Raw genomic sequence first — 19,198 nt, 5'->3', positions numbered from 1 at the left:
TTCTAGCAAAAGTCAATGACAGTCCGTGTCATCAGCTTTCAAAATGGACATTAATCTTCAGGAGATAAGATGTTTATAATATCCGTCGGTATTAAGATCACAGCTTACTGATTTAAGGCCCAACTCTTTGTACCTTTCTGCATCTGTTTATGTATTTGCATGACTATAAATTACATCAATTGCTGTGTCACCTTATGTAGCCTTAAATTCATACAGTATAAATCTTTGAGCGAAACAACGTTAACGCAGGCAGAATATAGCTATTTATCCAAGTTGCTGCCTGGAAACTGTTGGAAATTGGAGGGTAACTTGTGACTAAATTGTTGCTGATGATTTGCCTCGAGAGTGTTTATAATCCAAGCAATTCAATCATTTGCTATCACCAATTAGAATAAATATTTTAATTCAGTTCTCGGAACCTGGCTCCGTATCATTATACTAGTAAAGTTTCGGCTGGCACGTGACCATAGAATTGCCCTAAAAACTTTAATTAACTACCATCAAAATAAATGTGCTAATACATCCTACGTTGCCAATAGTTATTTGTTCAGTATTTAGCTGATGCTTAACGTGGAGTCCCTGGGTAAACAGTATGTTCTGGGGATCCGTGGTCACGGGAGCGGGATGACGCTAAAACTCCCCTGCAGAGTTCAGAGCCCTTCTGAAGGGAACTCTGGTTTCCCAGCTGGACTGTGGTAAGCACAAGGCTGAGTTAAAAACCAAGAGAATTTCCTACAAGATGAGCTACCTACAATTTTATAGTCGTGCAAGCCCCCAGAACTGTGGCCAGTCAATGGTGTTTGTAATCCCCCAAATCAGAAATGTGTTGGGGATTAATTTTTATCTGGAGAAATCAAATGCAAACCTGTTGGACCAGGCTGAAAGAAAAACCCTTCTCCAGTGGCGTATTGGGAATATACCACCCTGGGCCCTGGCCAGTTCCTTGTGATAGGTGTTTACCAGTTCAGTAATGTTTTACTGTAAAATATACCATAAGATTGAGTTTTATAGAATTGCTGTTCTTGTTTGATGCGCTCCCATCTTCTTTCCTGCTTTTCAGGGGTTCTCGTGCTGACTTTCTTTGTGAACAGATTTCACGTGAACACCATCACCAGCAAAGACCAGTTCATTATAGCGTATGGGGGTCTCCGAGGAGCCATTTGTTTCTCTTTGGTTTTCTTGCTTCCTGACTTTCACAGAAAGAAGCTCTTCATTGCAGCAACAACTGTTGTCATCCTCTTCACCGTGTTTGTACAGGTAAAAACAGTCTCGGTGTCACCAGCGGATGTAAAGAATGAGCATGATTTTTTTTTTTCCAGGCAAATAATCAGTACTAAACTGTTAGATGGATACAAGGATTTACCGGTCATTTAAAACTTTCCCTCCATTGGGTGGTTAGGCACATAAAAATTTAAAATTATTACTGAAAGAGGCAGAAGGCGTGAGAATGTGTCACACTTCATGAGGCTGGCTAGCAATTGTTGACTTACAACATATGCTGTAACATTTTCCATGGTAACTTGTCCCATCTTTGATCTGGTCCATCCGTATGGGGTAGTGGTGGTGAGAGTTGTGAAGAATGATGCTGGCATAGGTTTCCTCTCTGAAGTAGTGCTTTTATGTGTTTTATGTGAGAGCAAAGTCAACACAAATCAACCTCTGCAACTAGTTTGCTCTTTGAGGAAGGTAAGAACCACTTGTTATTGTAGGCCTTGTCACGAAATGAAATGCTGCCTGAGCCATGCAGTAATGAAGGTCAGTTTTCCTGATCCCAAAGGTGAGAAGATGGAAGATACTGGAGATACTCCAAACCCTCTGAACATGGGCAGCAAGAATTTTAAAAGATGTTTATGGTTTGGTCATCTCAGTTTTGGTGGTTCACAAGTGGGACAATTTAAAGGGACCTAATTTTGAAGGAGTGGCTTCGTAACATTTTCTGAGACTGAGTTCCATTTTATGGGGGCATCCAACGGCTGAAGCAACAGCCATCAGTAGTTGTTGATCAAAATATTTTGTATATATGTCTGAGGTGTTTTCACATTCATGCAGCAAAGCAGCTGCTGTTATTTTATGATGATGCAGTAGGAAGGGGATTGATTTAACTCTTCCACTGGAAAAAAATTTGTGTGTGTTACTTGCTATAAAAGCAAGGAAAATCAGAAGCAAATATAAAAGTCATAGCACATTTGATTTATTTGCCTTTAACTTTTCTTTTATAACTGATCCCTAAGCCCTGTTGCTACCTGCTTTCTCCTTCTGTCCTAGTGATTCTTGGGTTGTTTCCCATCCAGTGGGAAAGCTTCTGGAAGTGAGTGCAACTTGCCCGCATCACGGGGTGGCTGCGGACATGGTAACCCCCCACTGCCGGGGTGGGAGAGGGAGGTGGACCCTTTGCTCTCAGATATTTGGTTTATTGTTTAAAGCACGAATGCACTTTTTTTTTTTTTCTTTTTAAAGACTGATTTCTACTGCGGGGGTTTGTAAAGCCCAATCCTATAGAAAAGCTATAGGCGCATCTGCAGCTTGAGCCGCTCCTGGGGAGCGTATGGGAGCTGCCACATCTGGCCCTTGCCTGCAGTTGCATGGTGGGCAAGGACCTGGGCTGGTCAGCCTGCAGCTGGGCAGGGGCAGAACTTGGTGCTGGTGTTGCTCTCCTTACTAACATGCCTTTATTCTTCACGGATTGTTAATTAGCACCCCTCCAGGTGTATGGTGGAGAAGGGGTTTCTCCCCCTTAGGCAGCGGCTGAGGTGGAGGGGGTGGTGGCTGCGGGAAGCCCTGCTCGGGAGGAGCCGCCGGGCAGCCGCTCCCGGCCTTGCTCTGACATCTAGTGGTATCGGCGTCCTTGCAGCCTTCCGTGGGAGTGGAAGGAGGACGTGGTGGAAAAATCGGGGTCGTTTGGTCACAAAGTGAGCAAGGTTGATGTCTACCTGGGGTGCGCTATCCCCAGAAGTTAAGAGTGGGGCTCCGTAGGGCGGAAGCAAGTGGGATGGGGGTCTGGGAAAGATGCCATGCGGAAAAGCTCCCCGGGAGCTCCTGCTCAAGGGCCCGAGGTCCGTGAGGAGCTGCTGACCCGGGGCTGCTGCCCTCCTGCCTTCAGATGGAGGGAGCAGAGCAGCTGCTGGGGCTTTGGGAGATGGTGGGTCACGGTGACAGCTGCCCCATGGCTCAGCATCACCCCGCGAGAGCAAATTCCTTCCACTTGGCCTCCCTGAGCCCCTCAGGTGTGGGTGTTGGGCACTTGGGCAATGTGGAGGGATGGGGTTGACTCTCTGCTTCCCCACGTCCACCTTATCCACATCATGAGCTGAAAAAATGGTCAACAAGTGTGACGTGCCGATGGGCTCGGAGCTGAGACCCGCAGGGCAGCTGGACCGGGTGCAGTTTTCAGGCTGAAAGGAGAGAGCAGGGGCCAGGGGTGGGGGGAGCATACTTAGGTGGAGGTTGACAAGTTTTAAGATGCAAATGTGGGTCAGAAATTGAAAAGATACGGTCACTAGGCACGTCCGCTCATGCAGAGACGCTCTTGAGTCTCAGACAAAGGTTGTTCTAAGGCAGCAACTCCATTCTGCCAAGGCTTCGGAAAATCCTTCCCAGGACTGGGAAAAGGGCTTTTGTGTAACCTCAAAGCTCAACTGGTGATGTCATCTCCATGCGAAAGGGTGAGAGTTAAACAGGGTCCCCCGTGGGTACGTGTCGGCGGGGCGACCCCTTGACCTTCAGCCATTCAGCGAGAACATAGCATCTATAAAGACAGGCTTTGCTCAGGCTCCAGATACCTGCAGTATTGTGTAGCTGAGGCCACCACGAGAACGGGGAGGGGGGGAAATTGTAAACTTGCTTAAAAGCTGAACCAGAAAGATATTGCTGTAGCTCAGCACAGAAAACATAAGTAAACATAACAGAAATGGGTTTTAAGATGAACGTTCAGAAACCTGGGTTTGCAAATGAGTCCTACAGCTTTTGAAGTCTGTGGCCCTGCTGCCAGCCACATTGATGGATGCAGGACTGCAGAGGGAATGTCTTTAATATCCCAGCATCTTTCATGGTGCATGTCGCTTTGGGTGGAAAGGACAAGTGAAATATTGGCTATAAAACAACTTCTGTGGATAGTGGACTCTGTTGTTGTTGTTGTTATTCTGTGCAATAAGTTTTCTTTATATTCACAGTGATATCAGTACAGACTTGGCGGGGGCTGTCTGTGTTAAGACAGGACAGAAACTAGGGAAGAGATGATTTGGGCCCTTTAAATCTGCTGAGGGCCAGCAAGGCATCTTGTTGGAGCACAAAGCCACTTCATTTTCTTGGAAATCCTGACCACGCTGTCTGAAAAGCCTCGTGCTACACAGATTAATGCCCAATGTGCAGGCAGTTGGGCTTGTCCGTACAAGGGTATCTCAGTGCATTACAAAACCCAGGAAACTCATCTATTTTGGCCTAACTCAGTTGCATAAGGCTCCTCCCACAACAAGCCTGGTTAATAATTTTGAGAAGGTTGACTGAGCAATTGTCAAGTCCTCAGCGTTTCCAGGCAGGCCTGGGTATGCGCCCCGTAGCCCAGCAAGTCCTCCAAGGAGCTGTGGGCTTGTCTGGAATGTCACAAAAAGCCCTCATTGTTCTGCCTTTCAGTGTGGTTTAAAAATGAAATACCATGTTCTCTGTTTGAAGTTCACTCTCTCTCAGCCTATTGGCCTCTGACCTCTTCCATGAAATTGTTAGCAAATATAATGATTGCGAAGAGGTTGGTTTGTTTGTTTGTTTGCTGCCTACGCTGACCCGTTGGCTACCGGATGGCTGGCGGTAGAAAAACTTTGTGAGAGCCATGATAGAACTGTCAGCATCGGGTGATGCGCTTCAGCTGAGTTATCCCTGGCGGGTGGAGGAGCATCATGGGGGACCTACAGGTGTGTTGTGAAACGACATGTGGCCTGAAATTCCCATAATGCTCCCAAGGTCAGGAAGGGCCAAAGGAATTCAGGTGTTTCTAAATTTGGGAGTCCTGGTCACAAAACTCCAAAATGCCACTTTAAAATGAAAACAAATGCAGCTGATTATCCAGTGAAGGCAAGAGACCAAATTGGATAGTCTCTACTTAATTTTTGTAATATCTATTATTTCTGAATTTGTGAGTTTTATGTTGTTTACTCTGAATAGCGATGCATTTTTTATTGCTATTAGCTATTAAAATGACACATTAATTGTTTCTGCAATTAAAAATGTGTTCAACTCTCCTCCGTGCCAGCATTTGTGACATTCAGAAGTCATAAACATCAACTACTCCATCATTTTTGCTGTAAACATGTCCTAGAAAAGTCATTTCATACCGAAGCCAGACTAAGAAATGCACCACAGCAGCATTTTAGAAGTTCTCTCACGAGGCTTAAAGGACATTAAAACTCTTCCCTTGACCCTTCCCACCAGGTGGATACTTTGATTAGTAAACTTAGCCACCGGCTAGCCATCAAAGATCGTCGGAGTAATGATCTGTGACACATAATACTCAAAAAGTTAGCAGACAAATGCTGGCGGAGGCTGTGCGCTGTGAAGTCTCAAGGACTATCATCGTTTCAGGCATTTGAACTTTGAACGTTTCAAGCCCCTTTCCATCTGGTAGGCTACAAGCACTAGCAAAGCACAGGCTTGACCTTGAAGTTATTGGTTGACTTTTTGTGGTCTTTGAGATGCCAGATGAGGAGAGCGGAGCATTTCTCCTCTCTGCCTACCCCCATCCTGAAGCCTGTATGTGAGCTCCTGTTGACACTAAGAACACATGATGTGAAGAAAGGTTGATCTTTGTGTTTGTGGTTGTGCTGCAGGGAATGACCATCCGTCCTCTCGTTGACTTGCTGGCTGTCAAGAGGAAAAGAGAGAGTGCTCCCACAGTGGGAGAGCAGATCCATATTCGGGTAAGTGATGCATCCATCAACACATGGCCAGAGCTTTCCAATAGGCTTTGCTGGTAGCAAAATGGTCCTTCTGAAATGTGGTGTGCCTCCAGAGACTCTATAGGTCTGCAATTTTACCTGAATCCTCTGCAGGTCGGTCCCTTTCCAGGTTTGAAGTCCTATGCAGCTTCCTAGCCATGGGTTATTATTTGCATTGGAATGGCAGCCACTGACTCAGTCAGGCTGGTGTTACATTAGGTGGTGCACGAACACGACAGGAAAAGATAATCACTCGCCCAAAAGTTTATACTCGAACCTAATGCCAACTTTTCTCTTTCTCTGAAAAGAGTGAAAGAAAAAAAATGAGGCTTGGTTGCTTTCAGGGTTGGGATCTTCCACGTGTTCACCAGTCACTTCACCACCATCACTTTGGATATTTTTGAAAAAAAAATTTAGAAAAGGGAGGGTAAGGAAAACACTGTATTGGAAGGAACCACTGAAGTCACCATAACCCAAAGGTGGAATTTAGTTTACCTTGCTCTCGCCATCCAAACGTTGGCCTTTCTAGTTACAGAGGACTTCTCCAGAGCGTGGGTCAGCTCCAGGAGAAAGCAAGGTACTCTGCACGCCTAGCTGAGGCTTTGCATTGCGGGAGGGAAGCTTGGCTGGATCCCACCGCAGTGCTGTCGGTGCACTGAGGAACAAATCAGAGAGGCTTTGCACCAGCTCTCTTTCAGTCTGGGGCTTACAACCTGATAGAAAGCTGTGGCCTGGGATTTTTGATGCAGCGATACCCTGCATCCAGTGTAAAATAATGTTTCTGAATCTAATTATTTATGCCCAGTCACATTTCTGTAGGTATGGCTTCTTCAGGAATATTTTTGTCGTCTTTTTGGGTAGCTAGAAATAAAGACATTAGGTCTGAGGACATTTATAAAAACAGTTTGGCACCCTCACAATTAGGTTGTATTACAGGGCTTTGTCTGAGGTTAACAGAACAGTTCAACAGGCTGAAGAGGCTTTTCCTATAACGAACAGAGAATACTTTCTTCTTTTGTTAGTGTGTGAATAGTAAATCATCTCTGGAAATGTGTTTATTAGGAAATGTGAGCTGAAAATGGCTGTGTACCAATTAAGTAGAGAAGGTAACAATGCAGATAGTTGGAAACCAGGCACGCAGAAGCCAGAAGCAGCTTTCTTCCTCAAATTTATTTCTCTGGCCGTATAGTCGGGGCATTCTTGCTCTCAAGAGCAATGATCGGGGCGGGGGGTGTGTGTGTGTGTGTGTCATTTGTCAGTCCTCAGACCATACAGCAGCTAATAGCAACGTGAGGACCCTAAACCCGTACCAGGCTGCAGGGCTGAGTGAACCACTCCGAAACTTTTCTGTCTCTGACCCCACAAAAAATATTTTTTTTTTTTTTAAATAAGAGCTGGAGGAAGCTCCAGGGACACCAGTACCTGAGTGTGGAGGGGCATTGACTGTGGTAGAGCAGAGACCTCTCCCAGTTTAGAGATGCCAGTAGGAGGGAAAACAATTTGGGAAATTAGAGATTTAACTTATAGGTGAAAAAATCAACCTGTCCAGGATTTTTAATATAGTTTTAAACAATAATAATGTTTTTGTATAAGGCACGGTATGTATGGCCAATGATTTCATTTAGTGGGAAGTGTCTGGGGGAAGGCAGTATTTATTATTCAAGTCAAAGCATCATTTGTGTGTTATCTACATCTATACCCTGAAGATACTGATCTCCTGAGACAAATTGTCCTCAAAACTCTCAATATGAGCATTTCCTGCTTATCAAGGCCCCATATGCAGGACATGCAAGCCATCAGCCCTCCTGTACGTATCACAAAGAGCAGATCCACGTCCCTCAGCGATTATTCTTTGCTTGCACAGACCTGAAAGCAAGCAGCCAAACCACTTATTGTACTCCAGAACCGAGGGATATGCGTGGATGACTGGATGGGGAATTAGCCCAACATCCCCTTTCCTTGTTTACCGGTGTTGTGTACCGAGCTGAAAGCATCTCCCATTTTGTCTGCTGGCTTTTGATGTTTGCTGACAGAGTTCATCATGTATGCAATACATGCAACCGGTGTATAGCAAAATCCTCTCTTCTGTTTAGTTCTTGGATCATTTGCTGGCTGGCATTGAAGATATATCTGGACACTGGGGACAGTATTACTGGAAAGACAAGTAAGGATTTGCCAAAATACAACTGTGTACATGTGTAGAAAAAAATGAGGCTGGTTTCTATTCCCTAAGTTTCCGCTGTGGGAAGCTGAGCCTTGTTCACCCTTGTGGTACAAGGCAGGTGACAGAGGGGCAGCTTCTCCTTGTCCAGGGTGAGACCAGGTTCTCGGGATGCTTCCCTGCTTGCAGGTCACATATTGTACTTCACCCTAAAAAGACTCCTTTCTCCTCTCCTATTGTGTTTGTCCCTTCTTGTCCAAAGAAATCTGCTGGAAAAGAAAGGGCCATGCCAGCACAGCACACAGCTTGCGTGGCTTCAGCCTGTCCCTGCCTGCAGCGCCGCTGCCTGTGCCCTCCTGCCTGTCCGGCCATGCGGGAGCTGAGGATCCCAACCCAATGTGTGCACAATTAACGTTTAAAATACAAGCTTGCAGCACTTGGAGGGGCAACTGCTTGTTGTGGACTGATGAATTATAGAGGATCTCTACAGATTTCTGTAGCAAAGTGCTCAATTTTTGTAGATTGTACACACAGGAAATTTTTATTTTTAAATACAAATAACAGAAAATACACTAATAGCAATCTACCAGGTTTAATTCCTTGGCTGTGCAGACACAGATGCAGCTACCGTCATGATAAGGACTGTGATTAATGCAGCTAGCAGGGATTTTTTTAGGAATGCCAGTGCTTGGAAGTGCCACTAGAGGGTATGGGAATTGCTGCTGCTGAGGAGCGTCCTGGCTCCTTGGAGCAGGTCTGTGTACAGCTAACAGCAGCCAAACTTGAGTGTCAGTATTTGATACCGGCTAGATCTTTCCCAAATGTTGTGCTGCATTTGAGCAGAAAGTGAGAGGAAACGGCTCACGAGGGAATCTGGAAGCGTTTAAATCTGTTGAATCCCTTGAGGCTACTGCGAGTACTTGTAGCACTTACAGTAGAGTTCATGATAGATCTGGCAGTTTGGGGAGTTTTTATTGTATTTGGCAAAGTTTCAGTATCTTAGCTCATGTACTGTAGTGCAGAAATAATTAGGGACTGACGTCTTGGACCACTGATTTCTGGAAAGAAGGTAATGGAATATAATGGAATATGGCAGTCATGAACCTGCTGGCTTGCTCAGGTCCTTTTTGGTGCTGAGGAGTCGTGGGAGGAGGCTAAGCCCGTCTTGGTTTGTTCTCAAACAGATTAGAATATTTCAACAGCAAATACCTGCAGAAGATCCTACTTCGAGAATACGACCAGCCAAAATCAAGTATCGTGCTTCTCTATGAAAAGCTGGAGCGGAAACATGCCATTGAGCTGGCAGAAGCAGGGCAACTGGGTCATGCCCCGTCTCACCCATCCTTGCTGTAAGTGCGGTCATCCCCTTTCCGTCACTCCTCCCAACCCTCCCGCCGGAGGGGACAGTTATGAAAAGCTTTTGCAAATTTCTCTGCCTCCTCTGCTCTTCCCTGCTGGGCTACCCCATGGGAAAGAGCAACATAGCTTGGACAAATGCAAAGTAAACCCTGTTTAAAGATTAGTAGGTGGGTATTAAAAATGCTCCGGTGGATGAGCAATCTACTGGCATTGATGAACACAGTTTCTGATCTTGTACATGGAGGCTCACCTGTATCCCCTGCAGAATGACACAGAGATGGTGCTCTGAGGAAGAGGCTGTTGCACCGTTTTTTGATGGCTTTGCACCATTGCTACTGAAGGAACCAACAGCGAGAATGAGCATCGGCTGAGACAGCAGGGTCAAATATTTGCCTGTCAGAATGGCCATCTCATCTCTCACAGACGGTTCTGCTCTGCCACAGCTCCCCACGGCTCTTTTATCTACCGGGGAGCACACGGATGGCACAGCTCTGATGCAAATACCAAATGCCCCTTCTGCAGTGAGCTCCATCTGCAAGGATTAGCTGTTGGTCGTGTCCGCTGGTGGCGGGATCTGAAAGGGCTGCTGTGAACTCTGGGCTTTGGGGATGTGCTGATTGTGCTGCTGTGCATCTTCCAAAATAAGGCGTTGTGGTTTTCTTTGCAGCAACGATGACAGGATTGTCATAACAGACAAAAAATTGGAGGATACTCTGAATCCGGATGTCCTGGAAAATATACAGGAAATATTGGCAAGGAACCTGTACCGAATAAGGAGAACGGTATAACTCTTCCCTCGATCTGTATTTTAGATGTCCAATAACAAAAGTTATCTCAGTTATCCTAACAGGCTGAGCAGATGTTATGAATATTTACATAATTACTAATGATGTCTCTTTGTGAGCAGAGAATAGTTGGCTGTGTGAAGCCAGATCCAGTTTCCAAGTCAGTGGCACATTTCTGTTTGCAGCATGACAGCTTTTGAAAGGTTCACCCAGTCAGCCTATAATTTCATGAAGTATTTTAGGCATCAGTACCCAGAACCAGAAAGGAGAAAGGAGGAGCACGTGGATCTTCAGGCATCAGGTTAGCAGATGCAGCAGTTGCAGCCGCTCCTGGTTACCTACAGGGCAGAGCAGGGGTGGGGTTATCCTCACTTTGCATTTTTTCCCATAGAAGAGAGCACAGTCGGTGAGCTGTGAGTGAGAATTAATCTGCAGAGGTTTTAAAGCCGCTTGGTAGTTTTGCCATGAAACTGGTACAACTGGTAAATAGCATAGAAACCAATTGCTGTTTACAGAATAAGTCATGAAAAATCTGTCTGAGGTTTTACACAGCACCTAGGACTGTGCATTGTAATTGCTGTTCACGTGGTGCTACATGGGGCCTTATCCTTAAAATCCACCTAAGCCTTTGTTTTACGGATTACGCACGAAATACGGAGTCCTTGGGGATGCGGCTGGTGTGGGCAGCTCAGCACAGAGGGATCAACCACCCCCTCCTGTCCCCTCGCTGAGCTGAGAGAAGCAACTAGATAAGGCTGGGAGGAAACCTATAGAAATGGTGAATGGGGTGAAGATGAAGGCATACCTCCTGTTTGCACTTACTCCTGCCTAAATCCAGCCTCGCCCCGTGTAGCGACAGTGTTATCCCAGCCACCGCTGATGGTAGTGGGAGATTTAACTTTGGCTGGTTTACAGCCTTTGAAGCAGGATTTATGGTTCCTGTTGATCGCGTGATTTATATGTGAAGGTGGGACTGATACAAAATATTGGAGGGCTGGGCAGATGTACTGAGGCTGAAGACACCTCGAACAGAGTAGTTGCACTAGGTTGGTGTGTCACCTGGACTAACAGAGATGCATCTCAGTCTTGTCATTCAGTGATTGCTTGGGCAGTTTTGCATAAAGAAGCAGAGTTTGGAGTCCCATCTTCCTTCTTTGGCTCTTTCCCTCCATCCCTACCTCTCGTGCTTGGGTGGATGAGTTTATCCCCATTACTAGGCAGGATGGTTACAGGGGGGTTGAAGAACCCCGGAAGATGCAGGCCGTAGTGAAAGGATGCTGCTGCGGAGGGAGGGATGGTCCCACCTCCAACAGCGGTCTCTGTGGTGTGATGTGCAGGGCCCGGCGTACAACAGGCACACCCTTCCAGGAGAGACCGAGCCCGTGGAGCATGCCAAGGAGATCCTGATCCTCCGGCACAAGAGCCTGCGGGTGGAAGTGAGCGGAGGTGACACGGCCAGCTCTAGGGAGGAGGTAAGAGGGAGCAGGGAGGGCTTGGACCTGCAGAGACCATGCGCAGGCTGCTTTCCTCATGCAGGTATAACAAGCTCTAGGAAGACTGCTGTTTATTGCTGGTGCTATTTCCTTTTAAAGACAAATCCTGTTGCCTTTGCAAAAAAAAAAAACCAAAAAGTCTCTCTCAATCCTAAATTGCATTCTGATGAGTAGGAAATAGTGAGAAAAAAAACCCAAAAACCAACCCAATTCCTGACAAATAAATGAGCCATCTTGGGTGCAGCACCATTCAGTGCTTTGTGAACACAGGCTTCCGTCCATGCTAGGAAAGTTATTTACTGAGCAAATGTTATTAATTGGGCTTCAGTCTGTAGATTCAGAGGTCTGTTTTTCCCATGTTTTCTTTTCTGGGAGATTTCGTCGAAGGCGGGAATTTGGTACACCCATTGTCAGCGCTCCAGATGGACTGTAAATATTTGAAACTGTTCAGTGGTTTTTTTTCCCCCCCAACACTTTTGAAAGGACAGAAGCATTATTGTGAGCTTTCCTATTTATTCTGGAGGTGAGCTTTTTGTTTTTAAAAGCAGCTACAGTCCTGGACAGACTTGAAGAAAGTAAAATCCAGGGAAGTGTTGCATACCAGATTCCTGGGAGAACCACTTTCAGTCCAAATTTACTGCTGGCACAGCTCCACATCAATTCGTGTTCTGAATTAGAGGAGAACCAAGGTAAATACAATGCCTGTGGCTGGTGAAGACTTGTGCTGACTTTTTTGGAAATCAGTGAGAGAAGCTGGGCAAACGTTTCCCCATGGAAAGACGAAATGGTCTGGGAATGGTGCATGAGGAGCGGGCTTGGTCTTTTCAATTCCTCCCATCTTCTGTAACTCTTACTCTAGAGGAATAGCAACTAAGTCCCCCCCCAGTATTTTGCTCCCAAACTCCCAGGACTGCAGCAGTAATTGCTAAGCCATCCCCAAATTTCACTCGCTTCTCCGAATCTTGGTTTTTGGTGGCTCAAGCTAGAGCGCTGTCCAAGCGCAGACTGTGGTCTCTAATCTGGGCAGCGAGACTCCATCACTGAGGAGAACAGAATGACCTTTTAAAAAGAAATAATTTATCTTTATTTAGATAGTGATTTTCCACGACAGCACAAGAACTCGGGACTGCCGCAGGCTTTCTTCCACTCTGATTTCTTTGTTCAAATGCCAGTCATTGAAGAGCCCACCGAGAACGGCAGTAACGCACCAAATGCTGCTGCTTCTCAGCCCTCCATTCACAGAAAGGTGTTCCGGCTCTTGCAAACAACTTAAAAGATTTAATTTGATCATTTACATGCTGATTGGTACTTGCAATTCAAAATAGATAGGCAAGAACACGGTATGTTCCTGTAGAACATTTGGTATAATTAAACTTCAAAAGAACAACATCAAACTAGGGCTGATTTTGAGCACGACGTTACATACTTTAAGGACATTTGATTGTTAACCCTTGTGCTCCTGCTTTCCCCTTCTCTGCTGCTCTCATTTTAGGTACTGCGGTGCATTTGGTAGGAAATTTAGCACCTTTGGGAAGACTGTTTCTCCTGGTACTTTGAATGTTTACAGCTGGACTTTCAGAGGACGGAATATTTTTTGGGGAATTGCAAAAGCAGTAGAATTCACTCTACTGACTCATGGATGGTGGCTAAAGCCCTATGGGGTTGGCAAATGCTCCTATGGATTATGCAAAAAGCCAATTTAATGCTTAATACTGCTGTCTCCTAGGAGTCATTTGTTGGTGCTAATTACACCTCTTTAACAGCAGCTACCTTTGCTTTGTGCCAGTCTCAGTGAACCAGATGTAAATACTAAGAGCTGATTCCAGTGACATCTGTAAGGGTGACTCTAAGCCCAAGAAGCATCCCTGTGCAGCCAAAAGGAAAAATCAGTCATGCTTTGTGTGATCGGCAGCTTATCTGCTAATGTTTTAGAATAGCTGCCTCATTTTACTGCAAATAGAAATAAAGCAATACCCAAAAGTGATGGGATAATGTTCTACAAGAGCCCTGGAATATTAACATGAGGTGGGAGGGTGGGTGAACACTGTTCCCTCACGCTGTAGGAGGACACATTGCAGAATTTGCCAGCAGAAAGAAGGAACACTGTGCTAAAAAGTAGATTTCAGCCCATTAAAAGCAGCTCAATATTTTAAATTTTTGGGAAAAAAATTAAGCCTCTCGGATTTAGTTTCACGCCAAGTTGACAAGCAAATGACATTTTCCTGTTTAAAAAAGGGATGAACGAAACATATAGCTAGTTAGTGTTTGAGACTTTGTAATTGTCAGATACTCCATCGTTTGTAGTCCCAAAGGGAAGGGCTTGCCTTTGAGTCAGCAAGAAAAAACAGGCACTCTCATGCCACACATTTTTCTATTCTGCCTTTCACCACGAGATGGAAGCATTACAACTGTGTTTGCAAACCCAACTGGAAATCAAGGAACTGTGAAACAAACTTCAAGCAAAGGGCGGCTGGAAACCCTCCGGTGCTGGTGAAACGCCTGCGCGCCTTCCATTGCCAGTCGTCTTGTGGAAAGCTTTGGCGATACATTCAATCAGGTGTTATCAGCTGAGTGTATCATTAAAAAAATCCCTTGGTTCAGTATAGAAACACTGCTTTTTCTGCTCGCTGGCTGTCGGCATATATATTTTTCTTTTTTAGTGAAGTTGCTTAGTCCTTCGCTATTAAAATATGAAGCTGTTGTAGCTCAGTTAGTCGTCTCATAATTTATTAGGTGCTGGTTGGTCTTTTCTCCCTGTATCAGTCACCACAAAAATAAGGTATGTATGGAAGAGCATCTTTCTACAGGTCTCTGGCTCCACCAGGCTGGGAGGAGCCAAGAGTGAAATTCATCTTGCCTGATGGACAAGCCATCTCCTTCCACAGGCGGTGGGGAGAAACTGGCGTCCTCGCCAGGACAGGCGCCGGTCCATGGCCAACACCAGGCTTCTGCCAGGATAAATTGCCTCTTCTCTCTAACCTGGGTGGCTTTAGGTGCCTCAGTGGTCTACTGGGCTTTAGGTGTCTACCTTTGCTTTTACAGTAGTGAGAGATGCCTCTTAGGCTGCGTTAGAAGCCCCTGCCAAGGAGGGGTTGGAGAGTGAATAGGAAAGGCAGAGAGAAGAAGAAAAGAACAATCCTCATCCCTCCCGAGCCAACGGCTCAGGTTAAATGATTTACACCAGGCAGGAAAACCTTGGCAAGACTACGAGGTGACTTCAGATCTGAATTGTAGCCCAGAGGATTAACTCCAAGACTATCTATTTCCAGTAGAAAGTCCTCCTTCCTTTGCCTAAGGACAAAATTCCTGCCGAAGGCTGCCGCTTCCTGGAGCTGTGCATCATGCTGGCTCTGAACGCTGTCCGGATTTTGGGCTTGCCTTATTTTAGGCAAGGATCCAATGCAGAATACCCTGGCAGGGCAGTTTCTGGGACCCAGGATAGCTTTTATTTACCACTGAGCACCCAGAAAATCCTTGCACCTGTAGCCAGGCAACTTTGTCCTCTTTTCTTCTGCCAAAACACGAGTACGCTCCCCCAGAAGGAGCTTATTTGGAGCTGCCTGTAAGCCATGTGTGTAAATGACATACTGCCTTTGGTAATTATGTTGGAGCTCTTTCGTGGAGCATGCTCTGAGAATCGTTAAATGCCCCTGGGAATGGCTTTCCAGGGAGCCAGGCGCTGCTGCTGGAGCCGGGAAGGCATTGTTATTAAAATGGTCAATAAAAGTGTGAACAAGGGATGGAGGGCATCGGTCCTCGTTAGGGGAGGGAGGAGAACAAACCGAAACAAAACAGAAAACCACGCTGGGAGGTGTCCAGAGTTATTTTGGCAGTCTGGGTTTCTGGACCGAGGTGCCAAATCACAGCTGCGTAAGAGACTTATTCCCAGTTCACAGAAGCACCAAAAAATTCAGGCAGCATTGTGCTACCTCTTTTTTTTTTTTTTTTTTTTTTTTTTTTTTCTCTCTCTTCTCTGAAGGGTGGAGATTAGCACTGGAGTGAATGGACAGGGAGCTTGTTAGCGCAAGCTTGTTACCTGCCTCCTCGGCCTGCAGCCAAGGTGGGGAACAACCAAGGTGGAAAACGTCCATGTCCTGGGGATGGGCTTTGCCTCCCGCGCTCACCTGCCCCATCCTCCCCGCTCCAGGGCTGCTCCTTCCCATCCTATCCACCGAATCGCTCCTGGAGAGCTCAGACCTCTTCCACCAACTTGAAACAAATCAGTGTCTGTAAATATTTCCTGCCATCTATTTGGTCTATTTTTAGCAACAGTTCTTTTTGTTTTTCTTGGCAAAAGTAAAACAAGTGGGAATGGAGTCCTTGGGGATTGCAAATGGCTTGTTTATGAAGCATGAGTGTCATTAACAGACTTGCTAGCAATCTTCATAAATGCATTAAAGTACTTTTCTTCCTTAATCACAGAAGGATGATTCCGACTCTGCGCAGGGCGACTCCAGCACGCAGCCCAAGCTGTGCCGCTCCTTCACCGGTAAGCTGGGGGCTGGTGGGTGCCGGCGGTGATTTCCTACCTCCCCTGCTCGCCCTGCCCCGTCCCTGTGGGGTGGTCCAGCAGGTGACGGGGAGGATGCGCCGAGGTCCATGGCATGTCCATTGCAGGGCTGGCATCTGAGAGACCGCCAAGGCAAAGCCTCCTGCCCTCCATCCCACAGCTCCAGGCAGCTCCTCGGGGGCAGGCGGTGGTGCTGGGAACCACAGCAGTGAGAAGCGCGTCCCAGCCCAGGTGTTTGGCCTCCTTCTTACCTGTGTGCTGGAAGGGGGTGCGTGAATTTGCAGAGTTTTCTTGTCTCCCACGTCCAGCCAGGCAAGCATTTGAAACTGGTACCATTCTTCATATTCTACCAAGCGCTAAGATGTTTGGCAGTAATTGCAGATCATTCTGCCTATGGGGACACTAATGCATAAACTAAAACCTTATAATAATGAATGATCCTTCAAAACGTGAAGTTTGTGCCCAAATGCTTTCCAAAAATTAAGATCTATTTCTCTTGCTTGTTAAGTATTATTAAAATGCATTTTGAGTGCCCCATTAGCAGCCCTGTCTGTTTTGAATATCTGTTACAGAAAGATCAGTGGCACAAGACCTCATGTTTTTGTAAGCCCAAGCTCAGATTTTAGATAACTGAAAGCTTGGTTTTCACACTTAAAAAAAAGATGGTTTAATATTAATGAAGCCTCACAGAAGGTATAGCTAGTCAAAACTGTCGACAGATGCATTTTAGCCTCTGAACCACAATGAGATGTTCAGTGGGAAACGGAGCACTGAATTTTTACAATGCTTGGCACACCACCTTTTAGCACAATCACATCTGTAAAAGTGATGATTGAAAAGATTTAACGTTTGTTGAAAATAACAAAAAAATAATGTTGCCTCCCAACATGGGCTGAGATAAGTTAAGGGGCTGGTTCTAACATGAATGGACAGAATATTTCTTTATTACATATGTATTGGAAACATATTTAAGAAGCAAGAAAGTTTCCTTTCAATCTTATTGTGTCCTTCTATTTCTAATGTTTTCTTCCTTTGTAATTTTCTTTAAACAATGAACTAAAAACTTGCTGAATAAAGAGCTGTAGAAGAGGTGGCACTTCCTCTGCACAAAGGTGTCTTACTACAGGTTTGCAAGAGCAGATGGAAGGAGCACAGTTGTGTGCCGTTCGTGTGTTCGTAACATGGACATCTGCTGGGGATGCAGCTATTTTAATCCACGGTTTATTATAAACGTTTAAACTATGTTCTTCCTGAAGAAACACATGAGTGTAAGCAGAGAAAAGTGATAGAAAGCAATGTTTCTGGGTGGGGTTTTTTTTTCCCCCAGGGAAAATGTGAGCACGGTCCCCGACATACCCCGGCGACAGGGCTGAAGGAGACTGTAACCCTTCCATGGTGATTGCATGTACATCCCCCCAAAAAAATCACTTAATGTGGCAATGTGAAACTACAGGTGCTCCAGCAGGGCGCCTGCATCTTGACAAGCTATTTTATGGTAGTCACTGATACGAATTTTTGTTCTGCAAAGTTGCTGGTGGGGACTGACAAAAGAATGATGATATTGATCCAGATACGTAACATATTTCAAAGTGCAAAATAGGGTTTAAATTGTCTTTTTTTGTCTTTTTTTTTTTCTTTTTCTTCCATTGAAACACTGATCTTTGTTTTCTATTTTATAATTGAAAAGCGATCCTTGCAGTGGAACTGCTCATCCCCAATGAGCAAATCGCTACCTCAGTAGTATTTCTTCATTCCTGTTGACCCACAAAGGAGAACATTTCTCATACGAGTTGATGTTTTTCTCTTCCTGCAGTGGGGAATGTGGAAAAGATTCGGGAAGTGAAACAGAACCGGTCGAAGTCGGTGTGTGTCATCCTGCCGCCGCAGCCCAGCGGTACAGCTGGGGGTGAGAAGAAAGAAATGGAGAAAGAGCTGACTTTGGAGATGTAAAAGCACAAGTGATGCTGCTGGCTTCCCATGAGAGATCTGACTGTTTCATGGATGGCTACTGTACATGTAGATAATGTAAATAAGATGCGTATTGAAAAGGACAGCATGGACAGGGCAAAATATCCTGAGTGGTTTGCATGGAAACATGTACTCTTATTGCACCACGCTGGGTTTTTAACGGGAATTGAGGGAAAAGCTGCACAGCTGAGCACTAACAATGCAAGGTAACGTCTGAGAGAGAATTTCTGAGAAACACCTAGGAAAAATTAGTCTGTTCAGTCTGGGAAAATTGCTGAAACTGTCTACAACTGCAAGAAAGGATGTTTTAATAAGGTGAGATATCAGATCTTCTTAGTCAGTAGGGATAGACTAAACAGCAGGGAGCATTTAGATTATATGTTAGGAAAAACTTTATAATCTCAAGGAGGGTTTTATTAGGCGACGGAGCATGCCAGCAGGAAAGACACAGAAACAGCAAAAGATCTCTCCTGCTCCTCAGGAACTGATGGGTCCTGACTATGAACATCAATCACGTGAAGTCCAAAGTTAAATCATATAGTTAAATAAGGCATTGTGTCTTACCGGAGGGACTATCCCACACCTAGACACCATTCTTTTAATGAAAACTTATTGCAGCCGTGTTAAAAATATAGTCTTACTGATTTTTTAAAAATTTATTTCAAGAAGGGTTCATCTCAAAAAATAAAACAGGGAAGCTCCAAATCCAGTGGCGATACCAGGAGATGAGCGTGCCAGCCCTTAAAGAGATGGGCAAGCCTCGCGCTGTGGGTGGTTGGTTGCAGCAAGGTTGCCAAGGCTCTCGGAGATGATCTTGGCTGCCATAGCCGAGAGCTGCAGGGGCAGAGGGGGTTTGACCGCGGCTCCTTAAAAGATGTGGCAGAGAGAGGGACCCAAACCTCGCTGCTGTGGAGCGCTTCTGCCAGGGAAGGTGCAGAGCAGATGCAGGTAAACTCCAGGGACAGCACTTGAGGAAGACAGATATCGCCACGTTTGGG

The 19,198-nt window shown here is 45.6% G+C and overlaps 1 protein-coding gene across 1 annotated transcript in view; it reads left to right on the top strand.

The window, feature by feature from the left end:
• Window positions 1-18,229, top strand: part of LOC104012937 (sodium/hydrogen exchanger 2) — a 28,860-nt gene extending 10,631 nt beyond the window's left edge. Inside the window, exons 5-12 of the mRNA XM_087748916.1 lie at window positions 1,061-1,257; window positions 5,817-5,906; window positions 8,018-8,088; window positions 9,270-9,434; window positions 10,124-10,226; window positions 11,567-11,701; window positions 16,145-16,211; window positions 18,046-18,229. Of these exons, the coding sequence (XP_087605042.1) occupies window positions 1,061-1,257; window positions 5,817-5,906; window positions 8,018-8,088; window positions 9,270-9,434; window positions 10,124-10,226; window positions 11,567-11,701; window positions 16,145-16,211; window positions 18,046-18,182 (965 nt within the window). The 3' untranslated portion in view covers window positions 18,183-18,229. The remainder of the gene's footprint in view (window positions 1-1,060; window positions 1,258-5,816; window positions 5,907-8,017; window positions 8,089-9,269; window positions 9,435-10,123; window positions 10,227-11,566; window positions 11,702-16,144; window positions 16,212-18,045) is intronic.
• The last annotated feature ends 969 nt before the right edge of the window (window positions 18,230-19,198 follow it).

The sequence above is a fragment of the Nipponia nippon genome, unplaced genomic scaffold, assembly GCF_047370975.1.
Source record: "Nipponia nippon isolate SJK-2023a ecotype South Korea unplaced genomic scaffold, ASM4737097v1 scaffold_12, whole genome shotgun sequence".
Classification (NCBI taxonomy): domain Eukaryota; kingdom Metazoa; phylum Chordata; class Aves; order Pelecaniformes; family Threskiornithidae; genus Nipponia; species Nipponia nippon.
This window is presented reverse-complemented; position numbering and strand designations above follow the sequence as displayed.